General features: G+C 36.3%; 1 protein-coding gene across 6 annotated transcripts in view; it reads left to right on the top strand.

The window, feature by feature from the left end:
* ehbp1 (EH domain binding protein 1) overlaps window positions 1–24120 on the top strand; it is a 209516-nt gene that overhangs the window by 101779 nt on the left and 83617 nt on the right. For all 6 annotated transcript variants that reach the window (XM_056477550.1, XM_056477549.1, XM_056477555.1 and 3 more), the window contains 4 exons: window positions 264–312; window positions 9087–9914; window positions 13533–13574; window positions 13654–13794. In XM_056477550.1, coding sequence (XP_056333525.1) covers window positions 264–312; window positions 9087–9914; window positions 13533–13574; window positions 13654–13794 — 1060 coding nt within the window. The remainder of the gene's footprint in view (window positions 1–263; window positions 313–9086; window positions 9915–13532; window positions 13575–13653; window positions 13795–24120) is intronic.

Genomic DNA, 24120 nt, shown 5'->3' with positions numbered 1-24120 from the left:
TTGCTAAAGAGAAAACACCTCAGGACATGGCTGATGGCGAACCACAGATGAAACGTTTAATACGTTGAAGTGGTGTGTGTGTGTGTGTGTGTGTGTGTGTGTCTAATTTTGCTTGCTCTCACACACTTGCTAATAGTTGTGTTGATTGCAGAGCTGTGAAATTGCATGTTACAGTTCTACAGCCATTACACGAGACGCATATTTAAAGCTAACCCTCTCTCTCTCTCTCTCTCCCTCTCTCTCTGTTCTTTCCTCCCTCCTAGTGACTACAAGGCTCTCAATCCTCAAGATATTAAAGAAAACAACAAAAAGGTAAATGCCACACACTCTCTTTCTCCCTCTCCGTTTGTTTGTGCATCAGTAATCCTCCTCATAGGTGATTTATTTTGTTATAACTCTGATTCACTCCCACCCAGCGTTCTCTAATTGCCACTTTCAGAATGCGGCTCCCCTGCCGACACTGATGGAAAGAGCGTGCACGTGTGTGTGTTTGTGTGCATTTGCTCCTGTTTGTGTGGATGGAGCAAGTCACCTAGGAGTCGTAAGATAGCATCATAATTTATAAACATGCTATAAATAAACTTTACAGGCTTCTCTGTGGAGTGCAGAGAAAAGAGAGGGAGGGAAGGAAATAAAGGGATGTTAATCACACACTTGGAGGAACATTCTAGACAAAGGAGTCTAAATAGAAGGCAAACTCACTTATAAATGTGTACACATACTTGTGAAGACCTTCCAGTAACTTGTGTTAAATTAAGCAAAGGATAATTGGTGCAGCTGACCCAATCCCTCAAAGATTTCTCAAATTAACTTCGTTTCTTTTACAGATTTAGTAAATTATTTTACTTACAAATTAAGCTGTATATGTTAATTTAGTTTCATAAATACAGTTTTAACAATAGAAATTGAAATAAAAAATAATTAATAACAAAAAATAGTAAAATAAGTAAAGATATTGCACGTAGACACTTCACTTTTATATTATACATTGCCCTCAGCTACAACAAATAAATACATAAATAAAATGTATCATACATAAAAAAGCCAAACGGCTGGGGTTACAATTTCTGTAACAATTATGCTTTATTTAGGGCAGCGGTGTCCAAACTCAGTCCTGGAGGGCCGGTGTCCTGCACAGTTTAGCTGCAACTTTCTTCAACACGCCTGCCTGGAAGTTTCTAGTATACCTAAAAAGAGCTTGATTAGCTGGTTCAGAGGTGTTTAGCTGGGGTTGAAACTAAAATATGCTGGACACCGGCCCTCCAGGACCAAGGTTGGATACCCCTGATTTAGGGGTTATCTCTATTTTATTCATTTTTAATCATTTTTAATTGCGTTTTGAGATTTGATTTGATTTGTTTTGGTGTACTTTAAATGTACACAGCCGTTTCACTTAAATTTGCACCAAAACACCCCCCAAAAAAGGTTGGTGATTTGTTTTTGGCAATACAGTAATACAGCTAACTCAGTGGAACATCCTATGGCAAGTTAGCAGTGAGAACTTGATTATTACTACTAGGGCTGCACGATATTGGAAAAATCTGACCTAGATATATTTTGTTTTTGTGCAATATATATTGCGATGACTTTTATTTCACTAGATGAATTGAATAGCTCTATTTGGAAAGATTTCATTCATTTAGATAGATTGAAATGATCAAGTCTTTTTCTATGCAGTTCATTTGCATAAATTATAACAAATGACAAGCATATACTGTATAAATACAACAGAGCAAAGGTAAAAGTGAAATAAACAGAGCTTTATTGTTTTTTGAAAAGTCTAAAACTATTTAGGTACAGGAATTGAACAATCAAACATAAAATAACATGGTCATTGTATAAATTGTTTAATATTTAATAATAATAAAAATTATTATTTATTCATTCATTTTCTTTTTGGCTTAGTCCCTTTATTAATCAGGGGTTACCACAGCTGAATTAACTTTTTCAGTATGTGTTTTACGCAGCAGATGCGATCCATTACTGGGAAACATCCATACACTCCCGTTTACACTCATACACTGTTGACAATTTAGTTTACCCAATTCACCTATAGCACACGACTTTAGGAAACTGGAGCACCCGGAGTAAACCCACGCCAACACGGGGAGAACATGCAAACCTCACACAGAAATGCCAACTGACCCAGCCAAGGCTCGAACTAGCAACCTTCTTGCTGTGATTAAGCAGCGCTACGCACTGTGGCACCACGCCACCATAATAATAATATTATTAATAAAAAAAAGTAATATCTTTATCATTCTAATAAATGTAATTCTGCGATATATTGTGCAGCCCTCATCACTACCAAAGTTTGGTAAGGTGTATTTAAAGCTTTTGAAATAACTCATCATATGTTCAATAGTTACTCTAGACTTTAGTGTCACATAAAATTCTGAATCATTCTAATATTCTGATGTTGTTTTTTATGTTATGATGTTGATTATTAGAGTTTAAACATTTTAAATGTCAATATTAAAGCATTTGTTTTTTTATTATTAGTAAAGTATTATTAGTATTATTAGTTTTTTATTATTTAAAAAAAACACTGACAGAGGAGCCCATGGTCGCTTAATTTTTGAAATCTGATGAAAAATGAAAATTTATTTAAGAAAAATGCATTAAAAGTGCAAAACACAAGACTAAAGTCAAGGAAATACTTATGATAATATCAAAAGCAGTAGTAAACAGTAATGAGAAAATACATTTGTCGTAATATAACAGTTTTAATAATGACAAATGCTGCTTTATAAGAGACCTTTCCACTTGAAGCTAGCCATTTATTCATCTATCGCTTATAATGATAATAAGCTAAAGCTCTTGTAATCGAACAGCCCCAAATATAAGACATTAGGATAAGAACTTAAGAGGGTCTAAAGAAAGTCCCTGGAAATGAATACAGAGAGCATATTTTGGAAGTAGAATGGATAATTGCTGAACCTGCTGTGCATACCTTCTTTTTCTTTAACTTTTAGTCTCTCTCTCATTATTTCACATTATACCTTATTCCAACCATTCAGCTGTTTCCAGTGGGATGTGCTTTGCAAGAGAGTGAGGAAGGTGTGGATATTACTGTCATCTCTCAAATGCCTGTTTAAATAAACCGCCAGGTGACTGTGCCAACAAGGATTACTCCAAGCATCTCTCTCTTTCTCTCTCTCTCTCAAAACACACACACAATGCACAGCGGCACACCACACCAAACAAATGTACATTTGCCGAAGAGTTGCTTCCTGGATTAGTTTGGAATCTGTTTGGATTTGTGGATGTATAAAACGTAATTCCTCTGTAACTCCGCTCCACTGAATGATCACTGTATTCTGGAGCACCATAGATTAACTCTTATTTCAGCCTTAGATTAGCTCCATTTAGACTTTATTAGGTGTATTTAACGTGCTCTCCTTTCCCTACGTTCCTTTCATCTGTCATCACTTTATCCCTGCACTCAATACCTGCAGTCACTTCCTGAGTTCATTTCCTACCCTCTCATTCTGGGACTATCATATACGCCGTTTTTCTCTCTCCGACACAGCGAAAAGTGCATGCTTTTGCTCTCTTTCAACAATAAATGACTCTCCCGAGCCGAGGAGGTTAAGAGCACTCTCTATACAAACCCCAAACACACGCATTTATATATATACTGCATTCATTTCCATGTGATAGAATCAGCGCGACCCTCTCTGGCCCAACCGTGATTGCAATAATCTCTATTGAAATATGACAGATAAGAGCAATCAATAGCAGAGGGGAGACGAGAGGACGGTTTGCTCGTACAGGCAGTGAAAAGAATTATTTTTCTGTGTGTGTGTGTGTCTGTGTGTGTGTTGGGAGAGAGAGAGACGAGCAGTAATTTCCCATGATATCTGATCTGCGCGCACACGTGTGCATGTGTGTATGTGTGCCGTGATAAATGTGCCCCTCTGGCTCTGTGTGTGTGTGACTGACAGCGATGGATACCTGTCAATCATTCAGCGATGTCATTCACAAAACAAAACGCTTTTCATTGTGTGTTTAGCGTGGGGGAGGGGTGCATGATTGAAGCAGGAAGAGAAAGTCTTAAACACACAATAATCACACAGTTCACAAGGGTTATTAGTGCTGCAGTCTTATTTATACACAGATCGAGAGCAAACAGCCTGTTTCTGTGGGCTTGGTAGTACATTAGAAGCATGTTTTTTGGGATTAAATGATCTGGATGTGTTTGCTCACACAAACTCAAACTTCTGTTTACAGGCTTTGTTTATTTTAATCAAGCCGGATTTGTTGTTTTGAGACAGAGACACCTTTTTGTTCTGCCTTTTCTTGGGCGTTAAAATTGTCCCTGTGAACAGACAGTAAGGCAAATACATAAAATATTATAATCTATTTAATTTAGTCCTTTTAAAAAGTATTAATATTTCCTTTTCTGTTGGGTGGATCTCGGCTTTATGTAGTATGTAATATATGTAAAAGTACGTTCATATATGTTCATATATAAAATGGTCAATAAAAAAGAAAAAGGTAATAATAAATGTTAAAATTATTCAATATTTTAATAATATAATGATATAATATTGAATAATAATATTTAGTAATGATAATAACACACTTTTATATAGCGCCTTTAAAAGTAGCATCTCAAGGCAAAAGTAGCATCTTTACAGACATAAATTGTGCAGCAGTAAAAGATAGATACAAAGAAGAATGCAAGCATGAAAATTACAGTTGAAGTCAGAATTATTAGCCCCCCTGAATTTTTAGCCCCCTGTTTATTTTTTTCCCCAAGTTCTGTTTAACGGAGAGTTTATTTTTTTTCCAACACATTTCACAGAGAGATGTGTATCTCATGTTATGTACAGTATATTTTGCAAGTTTAGATTAATAAATTCAAAAGAGGTCTTTAGAAGAAGAATAAAGAAAACGTTAATCCTTATTTTGGGGAGCAAGTAAACACAGTAGCTCGTGTTTAGTACAACTCTTTGGTGTTTAATTTTTCTCAGAGAGATGGCTCATCAGCAGGGTGTCTGCTGGGTCTTAAAAGTGAAAGTCGATAAATCAGTGTAGAAAAATGTAAGGCCCTTAAAAATTATTAAAAAGTCTTAAATTCTATTTTGCAAGGTATTCAATTTTATATCATCTTTGATTATGCAATGTGTGGTTGTATGCTAAAGTTTGCCTGAATTAAATCTGCGACTATCAGGATGCTGTGCAGTTTATGAAATCAATGACATTCTACTAGATTTGACATCATGCTGCTTTGTTTACTGCAGTAACCAAGGCAGCACCATTATTTCTGCAGTTCTATAGACACCAGTTTGCTAAATTAGATTTTTAGAGATTTTTATTCAGTATGTAAATAATGTTTTAGTTTTGGATTGATACGTTAATATTTAGTAGATATACCTCAAGTTAAAATCTTGCCTGTTTTTCTGGTTGAAACCTAAAGTGTCTTAAAAAAAGATCTTAAAAGGTATTGTATTCCACTCTCTGATTCTTGTACAGTATATATTCTGATCAGGCTAATTGGAAGAGTTATCAGTGCAACCTCTAATAAAAACCAGTCGCACTGACTGGAAACAGGTTGCAAATTGCAACCATTCTTTTGCTGTCTGGAGCACCTATATTTGAATATGTTCTGAAAGATCCAGTGACATCGGAGTACTATTTGTTTTTAAATGCATTTAAATACAAAACATTTGAAATTAATATCATGTAATGCAAAGAAATGCTGCCTTTATTTGCATAAGAGATTTCTTTCTGAAGCGCAAAACTATTTTAAACCAAAGGTGCGTTGTACTGTCCTGATAAAAACACTCTCTCACACATGTGAAGGAAAGAAGTCCTATTCAGCTCAAGTGTGAATATAGCTTAGGTTTAAAAGTCCCAGTCAGGCAGTTCAGTTTCATTTGTTCCACCAATTATTAACTCATTCTTTAGAGCTGAAACCCAAACAACACATACCTTCAGACTCATTTTGTTTTCCCACCCTTCTTCATTCTCCTTTTTTTCTTATTCACCTGTCTGTACCTTACATTTTCCTCGCTCTGCAAAGCTCTGCGTCTCCATCACTATTGTTAGCCTCCAGCAAACAGGAAAAAGAGAAGGCACGAGAGAAAGAAAGAAAGAAAGATGTGATTAATTGTAAATTGAGAATCGGCTTACCTTTGATTATACCTCCCCTCCCTTTCTCTTGCCTTCTCTCTCTCTCACTCATGCCAATAAAGGGGACAAACCTGATAAAGTCGCTAGATGGTAAGCGGCTGAGCTTGAGACAATAGTCAACAGGCTGAAATTCTGTCGGCCATCAGCTGGGCTCTGATAGCAGCTCTGATAAAGCGAATCAGGAGGAGGGCGAGACACAAGGCTAATTTGTAGGCTTTTCTTTCAACTGTTGTGTTCTCAAATTCTCCAAAGAAAGAGAAAGTAACTTTTCTTTCATTCGTTCGGTGGATTATCACGATAATGTCAGTCAGTTTACTTTCGCTTCTTCCTTCCGTTTTTCTCTCTCTCTCTCTCTCCTTCCCTCTATCTCTCGATCAGGGATTGAGTTTGGCTGTTTGATTATCTGCCTGTTCTCCTCAACCGGACAAATCAGTGCAATTATACTCACTGCAGAGAGGGAGAGAAAGAGAGAGAGAGAGAGAAAGTGAGAGAGATGGAAGGAGGGCGAGTGGGAGATGTATGCGATAAGACTGAGGCAGGATTAGTTTAGTGTTTCTTGGTATCGTGCTCTCTTATCATGGAGAACCATCCTTGACATTAGCTGTCACCGCCTGCCGCATCCTACTGATCCCAGCTTGTCTTATCCCAAATCTAATTCCGGCATGCACCCTACACCCTAACTGCTTCTCCTTCCCATAACCCAGCAAACCCGCTTCTTCCCTTTCACCCTGTACCCCATCCTAACATTTTTCTTGTTGGTCTTCAGTCCTGCCCTGTGTCCTGTAGTAGGTAACCCTGGTTCTCCCTCACCCTACCATTCATTATCACCCTGCACCCTGCCTGCTTTTTCCTCCATTTTCTTTACCCCAAATACATTAGTTTATGTAAGACTCCACTTGCGCCATGTAAAGTTAACATAGAGTTGAAGGGAAAATGATTAGCCCTCATATGAGATTGTAATTATTTCATTGTGCTGTGTTAAACATTGCTGTTTAATGGAGCAAGGACATTTACACATCACTTTCTGTAATATTTTTATTCTTGAGAAAGTCTTCTTTTAGTTTGGCTAAAATAATAGCATTTTTAACATTTATTATTTATATAATATTTTTTTAAACTTTTTTTCAGTATTATTAACCCCCTTAAGGTTGGCTACAGAACAAACCTCTGTTGTCCAATGGCTTGCCTGATTAGCTTAACCTGCCTAGTAAACCTTATTGACCTAGCCGTTAAATTGCACTTTAAGGTGAATACGAGCATCTTGCAAAATAACCAGTAAAATCATATGTACTGTCATCATGGCAGAGACAAAAAGATTATTATAAATTCGTTATTAAAACTATTATGTTTAATATTGTGTTGAAAAAAATGTTTGTTAAAAAGCGCTTAGGAAATATAAAAAAAAAAGATAATAATTTAGCTTTCAACTGTATGTTTGTAAGTATTATTGTATGTTGTAAGTATTTATTATTATTTTGAAATGTAGTATATACATTCACCGGACACTTTATTAGGTACACCTTACTAGTACCGGGTTGGACCTCCTTTTGCCTTTAGAACTGCCTTAATCCTTCGTGGCAGAGATTCGACAAGGTACTGGAAATATTCCTGTGGAAATGGAGATTTTGGTCCATTTTGACATGATAGCATAGTTGCTGCAGATTTGTCAGCTGCACATCCATGATGCGAATCTCCTATTCCACCACAACCCAAAGGATTGATTCTGGTGACTGTGGGACCATTTGAGTACAGTGAACTCATTGTCATGTTCAAGAAAACAATTTGAGATGATTTACGCTTTATGACATGGTGCGTTATCCTGCTGGAAGTAGCCATCAGAAGATGGGTACAATGTGTGATCATAAAGGCATGTACATGGTCAGCAACAATACTCAGGTAGACTGTAACGATGTATAATTGGTACTAATAGACCCAAAGTGTGCCAAGAAAATATTCCCCACACCATTACACCACCACCAGCTTGATGTCAAATTCTGACCCTACCATCCGAATGTCGCAGCAGAAATTGAGACTTATTAGACCAGGCAGAGTTTTTCCAATCTTCTATTGTACAATTTTGGTGAGCCTGTGCTAATTGTAGCCTCAATTTCCTGTTCTTAGCTGACAGCAGTGGCACCCTCTGTGGTCTTCTGTTGCTGTAGCCCATCTGCATCAAGGTTGGACATGTTGTTTGTTCAGAGATGCTCTTCTGCACACCTCGGTTCTAACGAATGATTATTTGAGTTAAAGTTGCCTTTCTATTAGCTCAAGCCAGTCTGGCCAATCTCCTCTGACCTCTGGCATCAACAAGGCATTTGCGCCCACAGAACTCCAGCTCACTGGATATTTTCCCTTTTTCGGACCATTCTCTGTAAACCCTAAAGATGGTTGTGCGTGAAAATCCTAGTAGATCAGCAGTTTCTGAAATACTCAGACCAGCCCGTCTGGCATCAACAACCATGGCACGTTCAAAGTCACTTAAAGCACCTTTTCTCCCCATTATGATGCTCGGTTTGATCTGTAGCAGATCGTCTTGACCATGTCTACATTCCTAAATGCATTGGGTTGCTGCCATGTGATTGACTGATTAGAAATTTGCGTTAAGGAGCAGTTGGACAGGTGTAGCTAATAAAGTGGCTGGCGAGTGTATGTATTAATTTAATCGTTTTTTTTTTTTTGTTTAGTTTATTTGTTTTATTTCATTTTGCTTTAATTAAATATATTATATTTTTCACCCACTATCAACACAAAGTGAATTTTGGACCCTACATCCAGCTGTTTACCATACCACATTGTTGTCTTCTGGTGTCTTACTGATTTCTCTCTTATTACTTTTTTCTCTCTTTTTTGGTCCATCAGTACCTGTTTAATAACCTTGTTTCAGTTCATAATTTTTCTCTGCTTAATTTGTTTTAAACATACAAATTTTATTCTTTTGTCTACAGGCCTATGATGGTTTTGCCAGCCTGGGAATCTCTCGGCTTCTCGAGCCGTCAGACATGGTTCTACTGGCGATCCCGGACAAGCTAACAGTGATGACGTACCTGTATCAGATCAGGGCTCATTTCAGTGGCGAGGAGCTGAACGTGGTGCAGATCGAGGCTAACAGCAGTCGCAGCACATATAAAGTTGGAGACTTCGAAACGGACACAAACAGCTCCATCGACCAAGACAAGTTCTACGCTGAACTCAACGATATCCACCGCGAGCCCACCAATGAAGATGCTGCAGCAACCAACGGTGGCTCTGATGGAAATGAAAAACAGGAAGTCAAGTCAGTCGCGACAGCTGGAGGATCTGGTTCTCTCTCCGCCTCCCCGGGGGAACTTTTAAAAGAAGTAGCTCCATCTTTACGGTCATCCACGGCAGACTCGCCAGCAGCTCCGGTAGTCACAGAGCTTCCCCAACGACCCACCCAGACCACCAGAACCAGCCTGGAAACCAGTCAACCTCCTGCTGCAGAACAGAAGAAGCTCCTTAAGGCCGATACACTGGACTTGGGCGACCTGCCTCATAGGCTAGAGAAAGAAAAGGAGAAATTTGAGGTCAAAGACTCCAGGGAGCAGCACGAGACCCCGCGTCCTGCCGAAAGGTCACCCATGTGGCAGACTGGGTCTTCACTAACTAACACACACAAACTGGGTTTCACGTATAACAGAGACTCTGATCTGATCAAGAAGAAGAGAGCCAGTTTGCGTCACTCTGAATCTGACAGCACCTCAGACAGCAGCACTCAGACCAACCACACACATATACCAGCTAAACGCACACAGGTAAAGGTCAACAAACACACACAAATGCATATTTATGCCTTGTGATGAAGTAAACTTCATATGCCAGTGGTGTGGTGAACGTGGATGGAAATGGCAGATTTCAGTCATTAAAATAGAATTTAAATGGAATGTCACAGAATTTGGCAAATTTTAAATGAATAAATAGGACTACCAGTATAGTGGCTGGTATCTGTGAATACACAACCATTTAAGGGTGCGCTCACTCTATGCTATGTGAACTGTGCCTGGGTGCTTTTCCCGGTTTGTTTGACAAGTGTGAGTGCTCTGAATTTTGCCCAGGTGTAGTTCAGTTGGCCGGCCCTGGCCCGATTGGCAGAGGTGTTCCAGAGTGCGGTTTAGTTGGGCTTTGGCACGGTACGCATGTAGTGTGAGTGTAAAGCACGCCTGAGCTTGAAACTGAAGACGTTAACGTCACTTTTAAGGGACTGTTTCATATGAATTTATTAATCATTCTTACTTTTTAGTGAACACAAACGTCAGTTTATTAAAGATACAAACCCCTCGCTGCATGTCAGCTGCCACCTTCAGAAAAAACCTAATACCTGCAGAATTGTGACTTTCATGAACATTTATGAGGGTCAAAAGTTGTGGGTCTGTCCGGAAAAATATTTGACTGTTGACTGTGTGCTACTGCATCCCAAATTACTACAAATAATACAAAACGATAGCTAAAGCAATCTCCTCTGTGCTGAGTGAGAGTGCTTCTCTTTCTGTTAAACTAAACCCGTCGCATCATCAATGACGTAAGTGTGCTCAGGTTCGGTTGGTAAAGATGCAGTCTGAGTGCAGGCCGTCAGGGAAGAAGGGAGGGGGGACAATCGCGCTTCTCCATGGTTCAAGACAACAGTACCTAGTCTGAGTACACCCTAACATTTTATATGATATAGTCTCTTACAAATCATGTACTGTACATACAGAATTTTGTAACATCTTTATGACAGCTTACCAAAATATCAATTTGGTTAAATTTGCTATTGTGTCAGAAATATATTTTCTATGTTTTAATGTTAACGGCAATAAATTGGAATTTGGTCAAATAAACTGAACGAATGAATCAGAAAATGTTTTATTGTTTCATGGTTTTAATTAGACAAGCTCATGTAATTTTTTTCAAGCAGTAAAAAGTTCTGAATAAATACATTTGTTAATGCAAACCTGGGGAAAAAAAACTGAAGTGTTTTGTACGGTGGCCTAGAGCAGGTGTCTCAAATTCCCGGCCTGCGGGCCATTTACGGCCCACCCTCCTCCTCCTCCCTCCGGCCCACAACTGATGTCAAAAATATAACGAGATTCAGCCAAAACAAATGTTTTTGAATCACTATCATTGTTGTGCTGTCGCGTTTAGCCGCTTGTGGTTTTGACCCCCCACCTATTGGACGTTTACAATACTTCATTATATTATACTGTATTTCAGTTGTACTTTCGTTTTTTTCTCAGCGTACGGTCCAGAGTAAAGCACATGCAGATTATTTCTGTGGCTGATTTAAAAGTTGAAATAAATGTGCAAAAGTGCTCGTTTTACTAAAACTTTATTTTTGTAAATGTTCAATGTTCATTTGATTATTGTCAGTTTTGTACCACCTGTGTTTTCTTTAACAGTTTTTTCATTGCTTACACGTTATGCTGGTGGTGTAACAAATATGCTAATTTTACTTATATTCGATTCAAATAGTCTTACTTAATAATCATTTAATAAATAAATTTTCCTCATGCGTGTTGAGATTTCTATAAAAACTATGTACATTTTGCTGCTAGTTGAATTGAACATGTTAAAGTAAATGTGAAAACTTACTTGCCCCCTCTTTGTTGTAGTTTTACAAAAAAGAAAGACACTAAAAAGAACAGTAAAGTTAGTAAAGTAACCCAGACTGCTTTCTGCTGTTCTTACGCTATCTGTTAAATTTTTGGTAACGCAAAAATTTATTGGGACAGAATAACAATATTTATTATTAGCATTTTTATGACTATTTAAATGTCAAAATGCTAAAACATCCACAGATATATTTCAGCAGTTGTGTGAAGCAAAAAACATGCTGATTTTCATTATCACTGGTGACAGGTAATGCTTGAATTATAAACATCAGGTCTGTTGTCCTAAGATGCATCAATTACGTAACTTTTTTTCTTGTGCTTTAATGTCAAATTTAATTCTCCTATGAATTGTCAGTTACTGAAATGGCCCCCACCAATTTGAGTTTGAGACCCCTGGCCTAGAGAGCTTATTAGCTGGAATTTAAGAAAACGCATAAAAAACACTAATTAAGAAAGGATTCTAATTGGTTTGACAGCTACATGTTGCAAATCCTCACAATGCTAATACATTTAAAATAAAAAATAAATAAATATATTAGCAAATTATGAAAACGCCAGCATTTTCTCACAACACACAAATAGAATGAAACGCAATATGTTGTGAGAGTCAGTTCTTAATTTGCTGCCATTTTCGGCCAGTGTAATTTAAAATAATTTCAAAAAGATATTAAAAAAAAAGAAAAAATAAATTAAACTGATTTTATTGGGGCCTAAATATTTTCGTTCAGTTAAATCTTTCTGTTTTTTCTATTAGTTATTCTCTTTCCCCAAGGTTTATGTATATTTTCTCTCTATCTTTCAGTTTATAATTCTGCAATTTAAGTGCATCCTAAAATATTTTTTTCAATTCCTTATTCAGTCATCACAAACGACTGTAAAAGTCATGGAAATATTATGTAAATTCATTAGAGAGAAGTTGTGGGAAGCATGATGAGCATTCAAAATGATCAAACTGCACATGACTAATGTCAAGCACAAGTCAAAGCATTAAATAAAAACACACAAACCATACTCGTGCACTCAGGTAACAAACACACGCTTGTTCCATGAATAATGCCTAAACACTCCCAGCAGAAAAGCAGTTGCAGCTGAAACGGAAAAGCTGCCATATAAAATCAAAGCACATAAAACTGTTTGAAGCTTTTAACATGTTTGATATTTTTGCCATTTTGTGAGGCGCCTGATCGGCATAGACAGCAGCCGCGTGTCACTCGGAGTGGCATGTCATTATGTACGGGCCGTCCCGCCTGCAGCTCTAATACTGACACGGGTTATAGCGTGTTCCGCATGAGAGCCTCTCCTCATCTATACAGCGTTCACACACACACACACACACACACACACACACACACACACACACACACTTGCAGGTATTCCAGCACAGCCAACTTTTATCACACACTCTCCATGTATCACTGTCATTCCTTCTACTGAATAACTTTCCAGCTTAGATTTGTCCTGATTCTATTTTGACATGTCATCAAGGCCTCAGCTGTGTGTTACCATGGTGACAGTGATTTGGCACCACCTTAAATTCATCGGCGTTATGTTCGGTTGTTTTATTGAATGTATTGCAGGGTGTAGATGTGACTTTAACAGTCATCACTTTATCACCTCTCAGCTGTCAGAATCACAGCCAAACCAATCAGCTAATCAGATACCTGCTGGAGCCCGTAATGACAGTGCAATGCTGATAGCGTTTGGACAAGATGCTAATCTGGCTCTTGCGACATATCGTGTAGATGAAACAACCTCCAATCTGATGTTGTGTTTTTGTTTTTTCAGGAAGTTGTATCTGCCCCAGTGTCTAACACCAGCGAGGAGAAGGTAAAACTCTATGAGTGGTTATGCATAGTAACATCTTGTTGAACGTAAAACTCAATGAAAGCTCTGTCTCTGATTGCAGAAGGTGTTGTCCCGTCAGGAGGAGCTAAAGGAGAGGGCCAGGCTGCTTCTGGAACAGGCCCGCAGAGATGCCGCCATGAAGGCTGGGAACAAAAGCACCAACATTGCACAGTCGCCCACAAACACTCCGCAGATTATTGATGTGAGTCGCACAAAACTTGCTGCAGTTTTATATTTTCATATTTAATTTAGGATAATTTTCTTTCTGGGGCTGGTCGAAATACTCTCATAATGTCCTCTGAGTCATTTGAAGTTCAGTTTTTTTGTTGTTTTTTTGTAAACTGCCACACTTTTAGCTCTTAGCCTGGAGAGCGTTTCCGAAAACCATCGTTTGCTAACTAAGGTCGCAAGTTTCGTCGTTACAAACATTGTTTGTTGAATTGGCGTTTCTCAAATCCATCGTTCCAATAAACATTCGCAAACTGCGTCGCAAACTTGTGTGCTTGCAACTACACCTGTAGAGCTGTAGTTAGAAACATAGTTCCTGGCTGTGTTCTATTCCCAGTTATCTCCCCTATGCCCTATTCATTAGAACATTTTAGCATTTAAACTTGGAATGATTAAAAAAAGCATTAAAGTCATCACTTTTAGATGTAATTTACTTTCAAAATATTTTTACAGTTCAGTTTTAGAGATCATCATGTTTACAATTGTGCTCCCTTCGCAGTGCACTTTGAAAACATTGTCATTTTGAAAACAACCGTGGCTCTAGACGAAAGCTATAGGTGACCTAATAATAATAATCATCATTAATTTATTAATATTATTATTATTATTAAAGTATGTTTTTTTAAATTTCCTAATAAATAATAAATATTATATTTCATTTCTTAATAAATAGTCTCATTATTTAATTATTTAAATGGTTTATGAATTAAATATGAGATTACAATACGTGTTAGCCTTTGTAAGTGATTTTATGTTTTAGAATAGAATATGTAATGTTCTCAATAAATATCCGTTAGGAGGGCTGGGTGCCACCCTATTATAATGGTAGGGGAAATACTGTGTTGGTTATACTGGAGCAAAAATGAAATGAAGTGTCTTGTTAAAAATGGGTTGGAGGCACATATTTTAAAAAACACCCACAAAAAATGCCAATGAAGCCAGGAATGTTGCATTGATTAGGTAATTTGGTTATATGTTAGGTAATATAACAGTAACCCTAAGCCACACTAGTACATTACAGAGTACAGGGCAGTCTACTTGAAGGGCGACCGCCTTGAGTGAAATTATTAACATAAAACATGTTCATGTTCTGACCAATGGGATGAGAGTTTACTTTTTATATGATACATTTTTCTGCCCCTCACTTTTGATCAGTTGAATTCATTGTTGACTAAAAGTGTGTGTGTGTTAGGGCTGCACGATATTGGAAAAATTTGATATTGCGATATTTTTTTTTTCTGCGATAAATATTGTGATATAAATACAGTTTCACAAGATAGTTCAATAGCACTATTTGACGGTTTTAACAGTTTTCAGGAACAGAAATTGAAGAATCACAATGAAAATATTCTCATTTCTAGTTCAAATATCTAAAAAAACATTCTTAGATCAAGTAAAAATAATGTTTATTTTATAATTCAGATGTAATTAGGCAAAATGAAGAGTTTTTCCTTAAAACAGCAAAATTATCTGTCAGTGGGGTAACTTAAATAGCCTTGTTTTCACTTTGAAATGTAGATATTTGGACAAGAAGCAAAGACAAAAGCTTTTTTTTTGTTGTTGTTTGTTGCATAAATCTAATAAATTCTGAATAAATACATTGATTAAATTCAATTTTGTAGCTCCTGGTCAACTATAATCCAGACTTAACATTGCACATCTTTGCAATGTGACTATTGCAGATCACGATGCTGAAACAATACATTGTGCAGCCCTAGTGTGTATATACATACATGTACGTTTTTTCCATTCGTATGTTAAGCATTAGAAAAGTTTTGCAAGTACAGGTACTTCCATACATGGTATGTACACATATATTTAAGTTGCATTCTCCAAATTTGTAACTGTGGCTGTTACCAAAAATTCCCAAAGAGGATTTTTTTTCCCTTCGTATTAAATACATTTGCTGGTAAAAACTATTCCATACAGTTTTGTACAAATGCATAGTAGGTCCTTACCACTGTTTCTGGCTCCTCTCAGAACCTGTCAGACATAAAGTAAGTAATAGGAAGTAATAATGTTCAGTTACTAAGAGTCTGCATGCCGAAGTCTTTCATTTCACACAGGACAGGTCTTTAAGGGTTACTCAAGGGCTTTAGGTTGTGACCAGTCAGAGAACATCAAACTCTAAATAAACATGCTCTGCTGAGCTCTGGTGTGCTACAGGACAGCTGACACTTGACGTCAAAAAGCTCAGGCCACATCCGAATAACATTTCAGTCCTCCTGACATCCTGTTTTAGAAGAAGAAGAACAGTGTGAAACGCAGTGGCATAAACATACAGAAGCGCAGAGGAGGGGTTTTCAGGACATGATGAAATATCTGGCATGTGGCGGATTTATTCAGACGTTTTGCTGTATGAATTTATAATGGAAAAATGAGATGCCCTTGAATGAAATGCATAAGAAAGCCAAGAACAGGAACAGGAGGGCACCTTCGTGTGATGCTGCCATAAATTAACTTTTACTTTTTTATTATTTTTCTTCTTCTTTCAAAGAGCAGCATTTTCAGCACTTGTCATTTTTTTTCTCTTCAACAACAGTCCCCTGTGCTCTGGTAAAAGGAAGATGGTCCAAATTAGCATGTATGTGTGGCAGGAAAGCTATTTATTGATATTGTAAAGAAAGTTATTTCTATATTTAAAAGATATTTCCCAATTGTTGTTTAACGGAGAGATTTTTCTTCAACACATTTTTAAATATAATAGTTTTAATAGCTAATTTCTAATAACTAATTCATTAAGTCTTGGTGAGTGGTGAGTGTATAATATTTGCTACTTATTTTGCTAGATATTATTATTCAGCTTAAAATACAATTTAAAGACGTTTTGTAGACATGTTAACTAGGCAATTTAGGATAATTAGAGAATTTAATGGATGACAGTGCTTTGTTCTGTAGACAATCGAAGAAAACAAATCCTAAGGGGCTAATGATATTGACCTTTTTTAAAAAAAAAAGTAAATTAAAATCTGCTTTTAATAGAGCCAAATAATAATACAAAGACTTTCCCCAGAAGACAAAAAAACATTATAGGAAATACTGTGAATTTTTTTCTCACTTCATATTTGAAAAAGATTAAAATTTTACAGGAAGGCAAAAAATTTTGATGTCCGCTGTGTATAAAATAAGATATAAAACTTTGTATTTATCAAAGGATTCTTCACAACGTATTCTGGTTTCTGAAAAACCATTAAGCAACACAGCTGTTTTTAACATTGATAATAATAGTACAATGCTGTTTTGGATGCTGAAAATTCCATACAAAATGCCACACAAAACTAATAAATGTCATACAAATAGATTAAATAATTTAGTGTAATGTAAATATTTCAATAGGAAAAAAATATTAAATATAACAAAAAAAAAACTCATGTATTATTATTTTACGTTTCACAACGTTTTTTTTTTGTTTTATTTGTATCTCTTTGGCAAAAGTTCTCTGTGCTCTAATGAACAAAAGATAATCCAAATTAGCATCTACAGAATTTGTGACAGGAAAACTATTTATATAATTATAAAAGAAAAAATATATATAAATAATATATATTGCGATATGAATACAATTTCACTAGATATATTGAATAACGTTTTGGAAAGAATTTTTTATTTTAAACTTATTGGGATGATTCGGTAGTGGAGTGCATATGCATAAAATATAAGAAACAATCTACAAGCATTGATAAATTCAATAAAGAAAAAATACCAATTAAATAAACAGCACTTTATTGTTTTCAGAGGAGGCGATTTGTATTCAGGTATGTAGTGATTGAATAATCAAATGTAAAATAATAATCTTTGAAGTCTTCATTTGATAAACAACTCATTAAAATAAATAGTTATTAAAGTTGCAGACGGTACAATTTCTTATGCCTGAATGCATTTAGAACCCTCACAGTCACAGGCCTCATGAAACAATTGCAAAAGGGTATATTATAATCCAGATTCAACGTATACTTGTGATGTGACTACTGCATATCATCACATTGCGATGTCCATCCTGAAACGATGTATTGTGCAGCTCTAATATATTTATATATATATATATATGTCATAAAAAAAGAACCTTGGTTTTATCAGAGAATTCTTAAAGTTTTCTGGATTCTGGAAAAACATCAAGAATCACGGCAATTTTTAACATTGATAATAATAAATTAATAGTAACGAAGGGCTTCACGGTGGCGCAGTGGGTAGCACGATCACCTCACAGCAAGAAGGTCGCTAGTTCGAGCCCTGGCTGGGTCAGTTGGCATTTCTGTGTGGAGTTTGCATATTCTCCCCATGTTCGCGTTGGTTTCCTCCGGGTGCTCCGGTTTCCCCCACAAGTCCAAAGAAACATGCTATAGGTGAATTGGGTAGACTAAATTGTCCGTAGTGTATGTGTGTGTGTGTGTGTGTATGGATGTTTCCCAGAGATGGGTTGCAGCTGGAAGGGCATCTGCTGCGTGAAACGTGCTGGATAAATTGGCAGTTCATTCCGCTGTGGCAACCCCAGATTAATAAAAGGGCTAATCCGAAAAGAAAATGAATGAATAAATGGTAACGATGCTAAAAATTCCATACATGCCATACAAAACTATTTAATGTCATACGAAAATAGTAAAATAATTAGTATGATGTAATTATTTTAATAAAAAAAATTAAATAAAACTCTTGTGAAATATAGAAAAATTTCACATTATTACACTGTTTTTTAAATAAAATTCTAATAATGCTGTTTTAATGTGTATAAACTTTCAAAAATGTGAAAAATAAAATACTGCAGACATTAATATTATAATGGTAGTGCATTCATTTAAAAATATTTGCAGATTTTGGTTTGTATTTGTTAGCTTTTGAACATTATAAACGTATGTAGATCACCCGCTGTCAGCTTGTTTCTCTCCCCTGCAAAAGTCCTCTGTGCTCTTGATGAAGGGGAGATGGTCCTCTTCCCGTAAATTAAACACAAATTAGCGTCTGTGTGTGCGTTCGCAGTGCCTCCATCCCAAGGACGATGTGCTAATGAGGCTTCAGTGCATTAGCGTGCCGGAATATTGAATTGTTTCACTTTTTAATAGAAAACATTGATCAAACGGGAGCGTGGCTTGGCACGCTGGTAATTGTTAGTGATTTAGATTAGATTAGTTGATGTCTTGTTTTGATTAGTAGGCCCTGTTATCTTATCACTGGCCTCTGCATGAAGCTCCTTCGCTAAGAAGAGACTTTGCGCTTTAGCATGCAGAGGGAATATTTTAATTAAATTAAGACTTGCTCCATTCTTTCAAAGCTGGGATAGAGATGGAGGGGTGAAAGTGAGGATGGATGAGAAAAAGGGGGGGGGGGGGGGGGGTGAAGTCATTGGGGTGTTGGGAGCTTTTTAGTTATGCACTTTAGCATGGGCTGAAATACTGTATGTGCTTCCCTTTTACTGCTAATTGGTCCTGACATTCAGATGAAAGATAAGAATACAGGGTTGATTTGATTTTTAGAGTTAAAGTTCAGGTTAAAACTTTCAAATTAAATTTACTGTGTTGTGACTTTTAATGCATGTCTGTTAGATTTAAGGCAGTGTGTATGCTAATATGCCAGTAAAAATAGAAAAAAGTTTACAGTGACTCTGGAAAAAATGTAAAACAAGATGTTTTCCATATAAAATTTTGTTCCGAACAATACTATAGTAATTACTGGGTATGTATCCTTTCAAAAACAAAATTTTAGGCCTTAAAAAGTCTTAAATTTAGTAAAATAATGTCTTGTAGGTCTTAAATTATTTTAAATGGGTCTTAATTTTTCTACCCAAGCTACCCAATCGGTCCAATCACCAACTATAAATCTACTGTAATAAAACATTTAGCAAAACTTTATTAATAACTAATATTAAAACACTGTTGTGCTTACATTTAGTTTTTAAAATGTTTTTTTAAATTGTGTTGAAAAAATATTACTGTATGTATACAATTAGGGTCTGCTTGTTTTGACACATAATTTAGAATATGTGACTAAGAAGTAACTAATTAGAATTAGTTTTTTGGATAGGGCAAGTAATTTTTTTTTGCTGGACCATTAAAAATCCTTATTGTTTAGCCATATATAAGTCTAAAATTTTATTAAGTCTTAAAATGTATTAAAAAGTTTTACATTTGACTTGGTGAAACTTGCAGAAACCCTGAATGAGAATAACTTTATAAATAAATTATAAATTTTGAATACAAATTTCTGCTTGAGGGTAAAATGTATTGTGGAAAATCATTGATTGTCACTATTTCTCTGGCTGTGCTGCTATAAACTTTTTTTTAAAAAACTAATTATAAATATTTTATTCCCTCCCTTTCTTTCCCTTCATACTATAGTTGAACATTTAGGGTCATTTAGTGTTTTATTTTAAAGTTTTTGTTTTCTTTAAACTAGAATGCTGATAACATTAAAGCCATTTATGCTACAGAAGCATTCAGTTTTATTTTAAACTTCCTATTTATGAAATGGCTCCAACAATTGTGTTACGAAAACATTTTTTAAGCAGCACAGCTTTTTAAATATTTATTATTATAACAAAATATGTTATGGATTTTTTTTAAATCTGCTTTTCCATAAATAAGTTATTTTACTTGTATTAAAATAGAGAAAACATATATTTAAGTAGTTTAATTCAATACTTTAAAAATAAATATTGAAAACTATTGTAAAATGTACAAATAAGCCCTCTTTTACAATTAATTAAATAATTTAGGGGGGGAGGGAGGTGTATTGCTGTTGTTCACAGCATAATCTGTAATGTAAAAAATTTATATAATATATACATACAGTTGACGTCTGAATTATTAGCCCACGTTTATTTTTTCCCCAATTTCTGTTTGATGGAGATTTTTTCAATGCATTACTAAGCATAAGTTTTAATAAGTAATTTCTAATAACTGATTTATTTTATCTTTGCCATGATGACAGTAAATAATATTTGACTAGATATATTTCAAGACACTTCTTTACAGCTTAAAGTGACATTTAAAGGCTTAACTAGGTTAATTAGGTTAACTAGGCAGGTCAGGATAATTAGGCAAGTTATTGCTTAACAATGGTTTGTTCTGTAGATTATCAAAAAAATATATAGCTTAAGTGGGCTAATAATATTGACCTTAAAATGGGTTTTGAAAAATTTAAAACTGCTTTTATTCTAGCTGAAATAAAACAAATAAGACTTTCTCCAGAAGAAAAAATATTATCAGACATACTGTAAACATTTCCTTGCTCTGTTAAACATCATTTGGGAAATATAAAAGAAGAAAAAAATTCAAAGGGGGGCTAATAATTCTGACTTCAACTGTATATATAGATATATATATAAATACTTATTCCCCGATTTCTGTTTCACTACGGTTTAACGGAGAAAAGCAATGTTTGTCATCCCACTTCAAGGGCTATTTTGAATAAAGCACAGCTTCTCCCCATTTACTATATTGTTAGCAGTTAGCATGCAGAGCTGATTGTGTGCGAGGATGGCCAGCAGGCCTGTCATTGTCCTAAGTCAGTGGTGTGTTTCAGTGGGCCCGTCAGTGTGTCCACCCCTCTCATCAGACCTGCTCTGTGTGTGTGTGTTTCTCTTGTTCTTTTACATGCCATGTTAATTATGCTTCATTGTGCAGTGCTGGCTCTCTTGCTTTGATCTTTGCCACTGCTCTCTGTCTCTCTCTCACTTTATTTCACTCTCTGTCTCCCTGTTCCTTGCCAACTCTGTGTATATGTGTGTGTTTAGGCCTTTGATAGCAGGATAGCAGTATGAATTGTTTAGTAGTGGTCATTGTACTATGGGTAGGTGGCCTTCACAATCCATTAGGACCGAGCCTCTGAGTCGCTCTCATGTTCTTCACCGCCTGCTGAGAGCAAATCGCTAATTAATCGACAATTAGAAAAAGCACAGCACACGTCGCCCCCCTCCTCATGTCAGTACACACACATACACTCTTGAATGGAATGTTTAAGTTAAACGCATTTGTGGCATAGTGTTGATAAATTCTTTTGTTTCATTATTTTTTGAAGCTAAATCAAATATTGAGGTTGCAACACATTTGAAATTGTGCATTGTGGAGCATATTACTGTGTTTTTTCTTTAATAAAAGCTTATGAATAATTTTTTTTTTTTAGATTTTAAATTCATATTAATAAGTATTAAGTGTTAAGTATTAATAAATCATTTTTTAAGACATTTTGGTGAATTAACTTACTATTCCTGGTGAAGTGTGCAAGTATTATTTATGTATTGTTTTAGTATTTATACATGTCTTCAATTCGCTTTAATTATTTTTAAAAATTTTGTTCATACAGTAGTTTTAATATGTGATATATTGTCATGTATTTATTTATTATTTTATTTTAATTTAGGTTTTAGCATTTCTACCATTTTAACCATTTCAGATTTAAGTTTTCCTAATCAAATATTTGTACTACACCGTAAATCCAAAAAGTGAAGGTAACTTAAACCATTTGAGAAAACCAATTGCAACAAACCATTTAAGTTCAAAAACTAATCCTAATTAGTACTGTGAACTTAATCCATTTGAGTAAACGAAGCAATCTGAGGACAGTAAAACCCAATATATGAAGAGAACTCAAACCAACTGAGTACTGTAAAACCCAATAAGTTAAGGCAACTCAAACTGTTTGAGGAAATCGATTGCTACACACCATTCGAGTTGAAAACTAACCTACATGAGTACTGTGAACTTACTCCATTTAAGTTGATGTAATGAGGTATTTAATTAACTTTCAGTACATTTTGATTTAACTACACTCATTTCATTTGAAAAAGTTGACTGTTGGGTTTGACAGTGTAGTGTTTATATTTATTTTATTAATCTCCCAGCATTTAAATTTTTATAATATTTTACTCAATTATTTTTGTTGCATTGACTGCCTTTTGACTGATCTTAAATTTCTAACAACATTCCTTGAACTCTTTAAAAAGGTCAAGAATCTTCCCTCTGTTTTCTCTTCCTCTGTTTCAGCCCTCAGTGAACAGAAAGCTGAGGAGAGCGAGTGATATAATTTTTTTATTTATGTAGTCCTTTAAATCATAAAATGGGTGGGAGGGAGTCAGAAAAAGGGGACAGTACATTTCTTCAGATTTCCTCAAGCATTAGTTGATCAGTGCAGTAATTTCACAGCGCTTTGGCCAGGGTAATTATGAAGAGTACGGAGAGAGAGAGAGAGAGCTGGAGAGGGGGAGCAAAAAAGATTCCAGGTGAGCTTCCTCGTGTTCACTGGCTCGTTATGATTAGTTTAATTGGACTGTGTTTGATTTTTACCGAGGAGGCCCTGCTTCACCCTCCTGACTCTGTGTGACAGTGCGGTGACTTTTCCGAGCCGCCCGCAAGCCTCCCTTTCAGAGAGAGAGACGGGGCAAACCTTTGAACTGGCGGAGGCCTCCCTGCGCGCCTGTGCGTGTGTGTTTTCAGGCCGCCTCTATCATGTTCGCTTTTCAGCCTCGTTTCACTGCAGCGTCACACATCAAATCAACACGTAATCAAATATGTAGCTTTTCTTCTGCGCTGATCTGTTTTCTGTGTGGCGGGCTCTCTCTGTAGTCCACAGTTGTTAGCGTCGGCCCGCCTCTGATGCGTGAGAGTCAGTGGGAAGGCCCGGGGAAGACCAATTGTCCCAGCAAGCACTAGAGACTCGGAGTTAATTGGGCCAATTAGGCCACAGTCGTCCTCCTGTTCCCTGTTCTTTGGGTCTGACGCCCCCTCAAACGATTCCCCTCAGACTTTCAAAGGAACCGTGGCTGCGTCCTCCATATGCATTTTAACATGCTGACGGGAGTGACTACACATTCCCATTGTCTTTTAAGTTGGAAACCTTTCTTTTTCCGGTGGATTCTCATCTAATGAAACAGAATGGATAGAAGGTAGTTGAAGGGCTGTGTGTGTGGAGATCAAAGCAGTTGGTTGGAACAGAGAGAGAGAGAGAGACAGAGAGAGAAAGAGAGAGAGAAAAAGAGAGAGAGAGAGAGAGAGACGCCCCTCCAGTCTCTTGATGAGTTGTGATCAAGCTCCTGCTCTCTCCGGTGTTTCGCACACACAGTCATTTCTCAGTGGGTCTGTCTCCTCTACCCCCCCACCCCGGTTTCCCTCTTTTCCCTCTCTCTTTCCAGCACAACAACCTTTGCTTTCTTCTCTTCCACTACCTCATTCCTTTCTCTCTTTCTTACCGCCCTTCAGTTTTTTAACCTCATTTCTACGTCGCTTGCTTATGAATAAAATATGAAGGATAAAAGCATAAAGTTTTAAGTTCATTTTGATATGAAATTGCAATTGTTTAATCCAGTTATTTC

The sequence above is a fragment of the Danio aesculapii genome, chromosome 17 (assembly GCF_903798145.1).
Source record: "Danio aesculapii chromosome 17, fDanAes4.1, whole genome shotgun sequence".
Lineage (NCBI taxonomy): Eukaryota > Metazoa > Chordata > Actinopteri > Cypriniformes > Danionidae > Danio > Danio aesculapii.
This window is presented reverse-complemented; position numbering and strand designations above follow the sequence as displayed.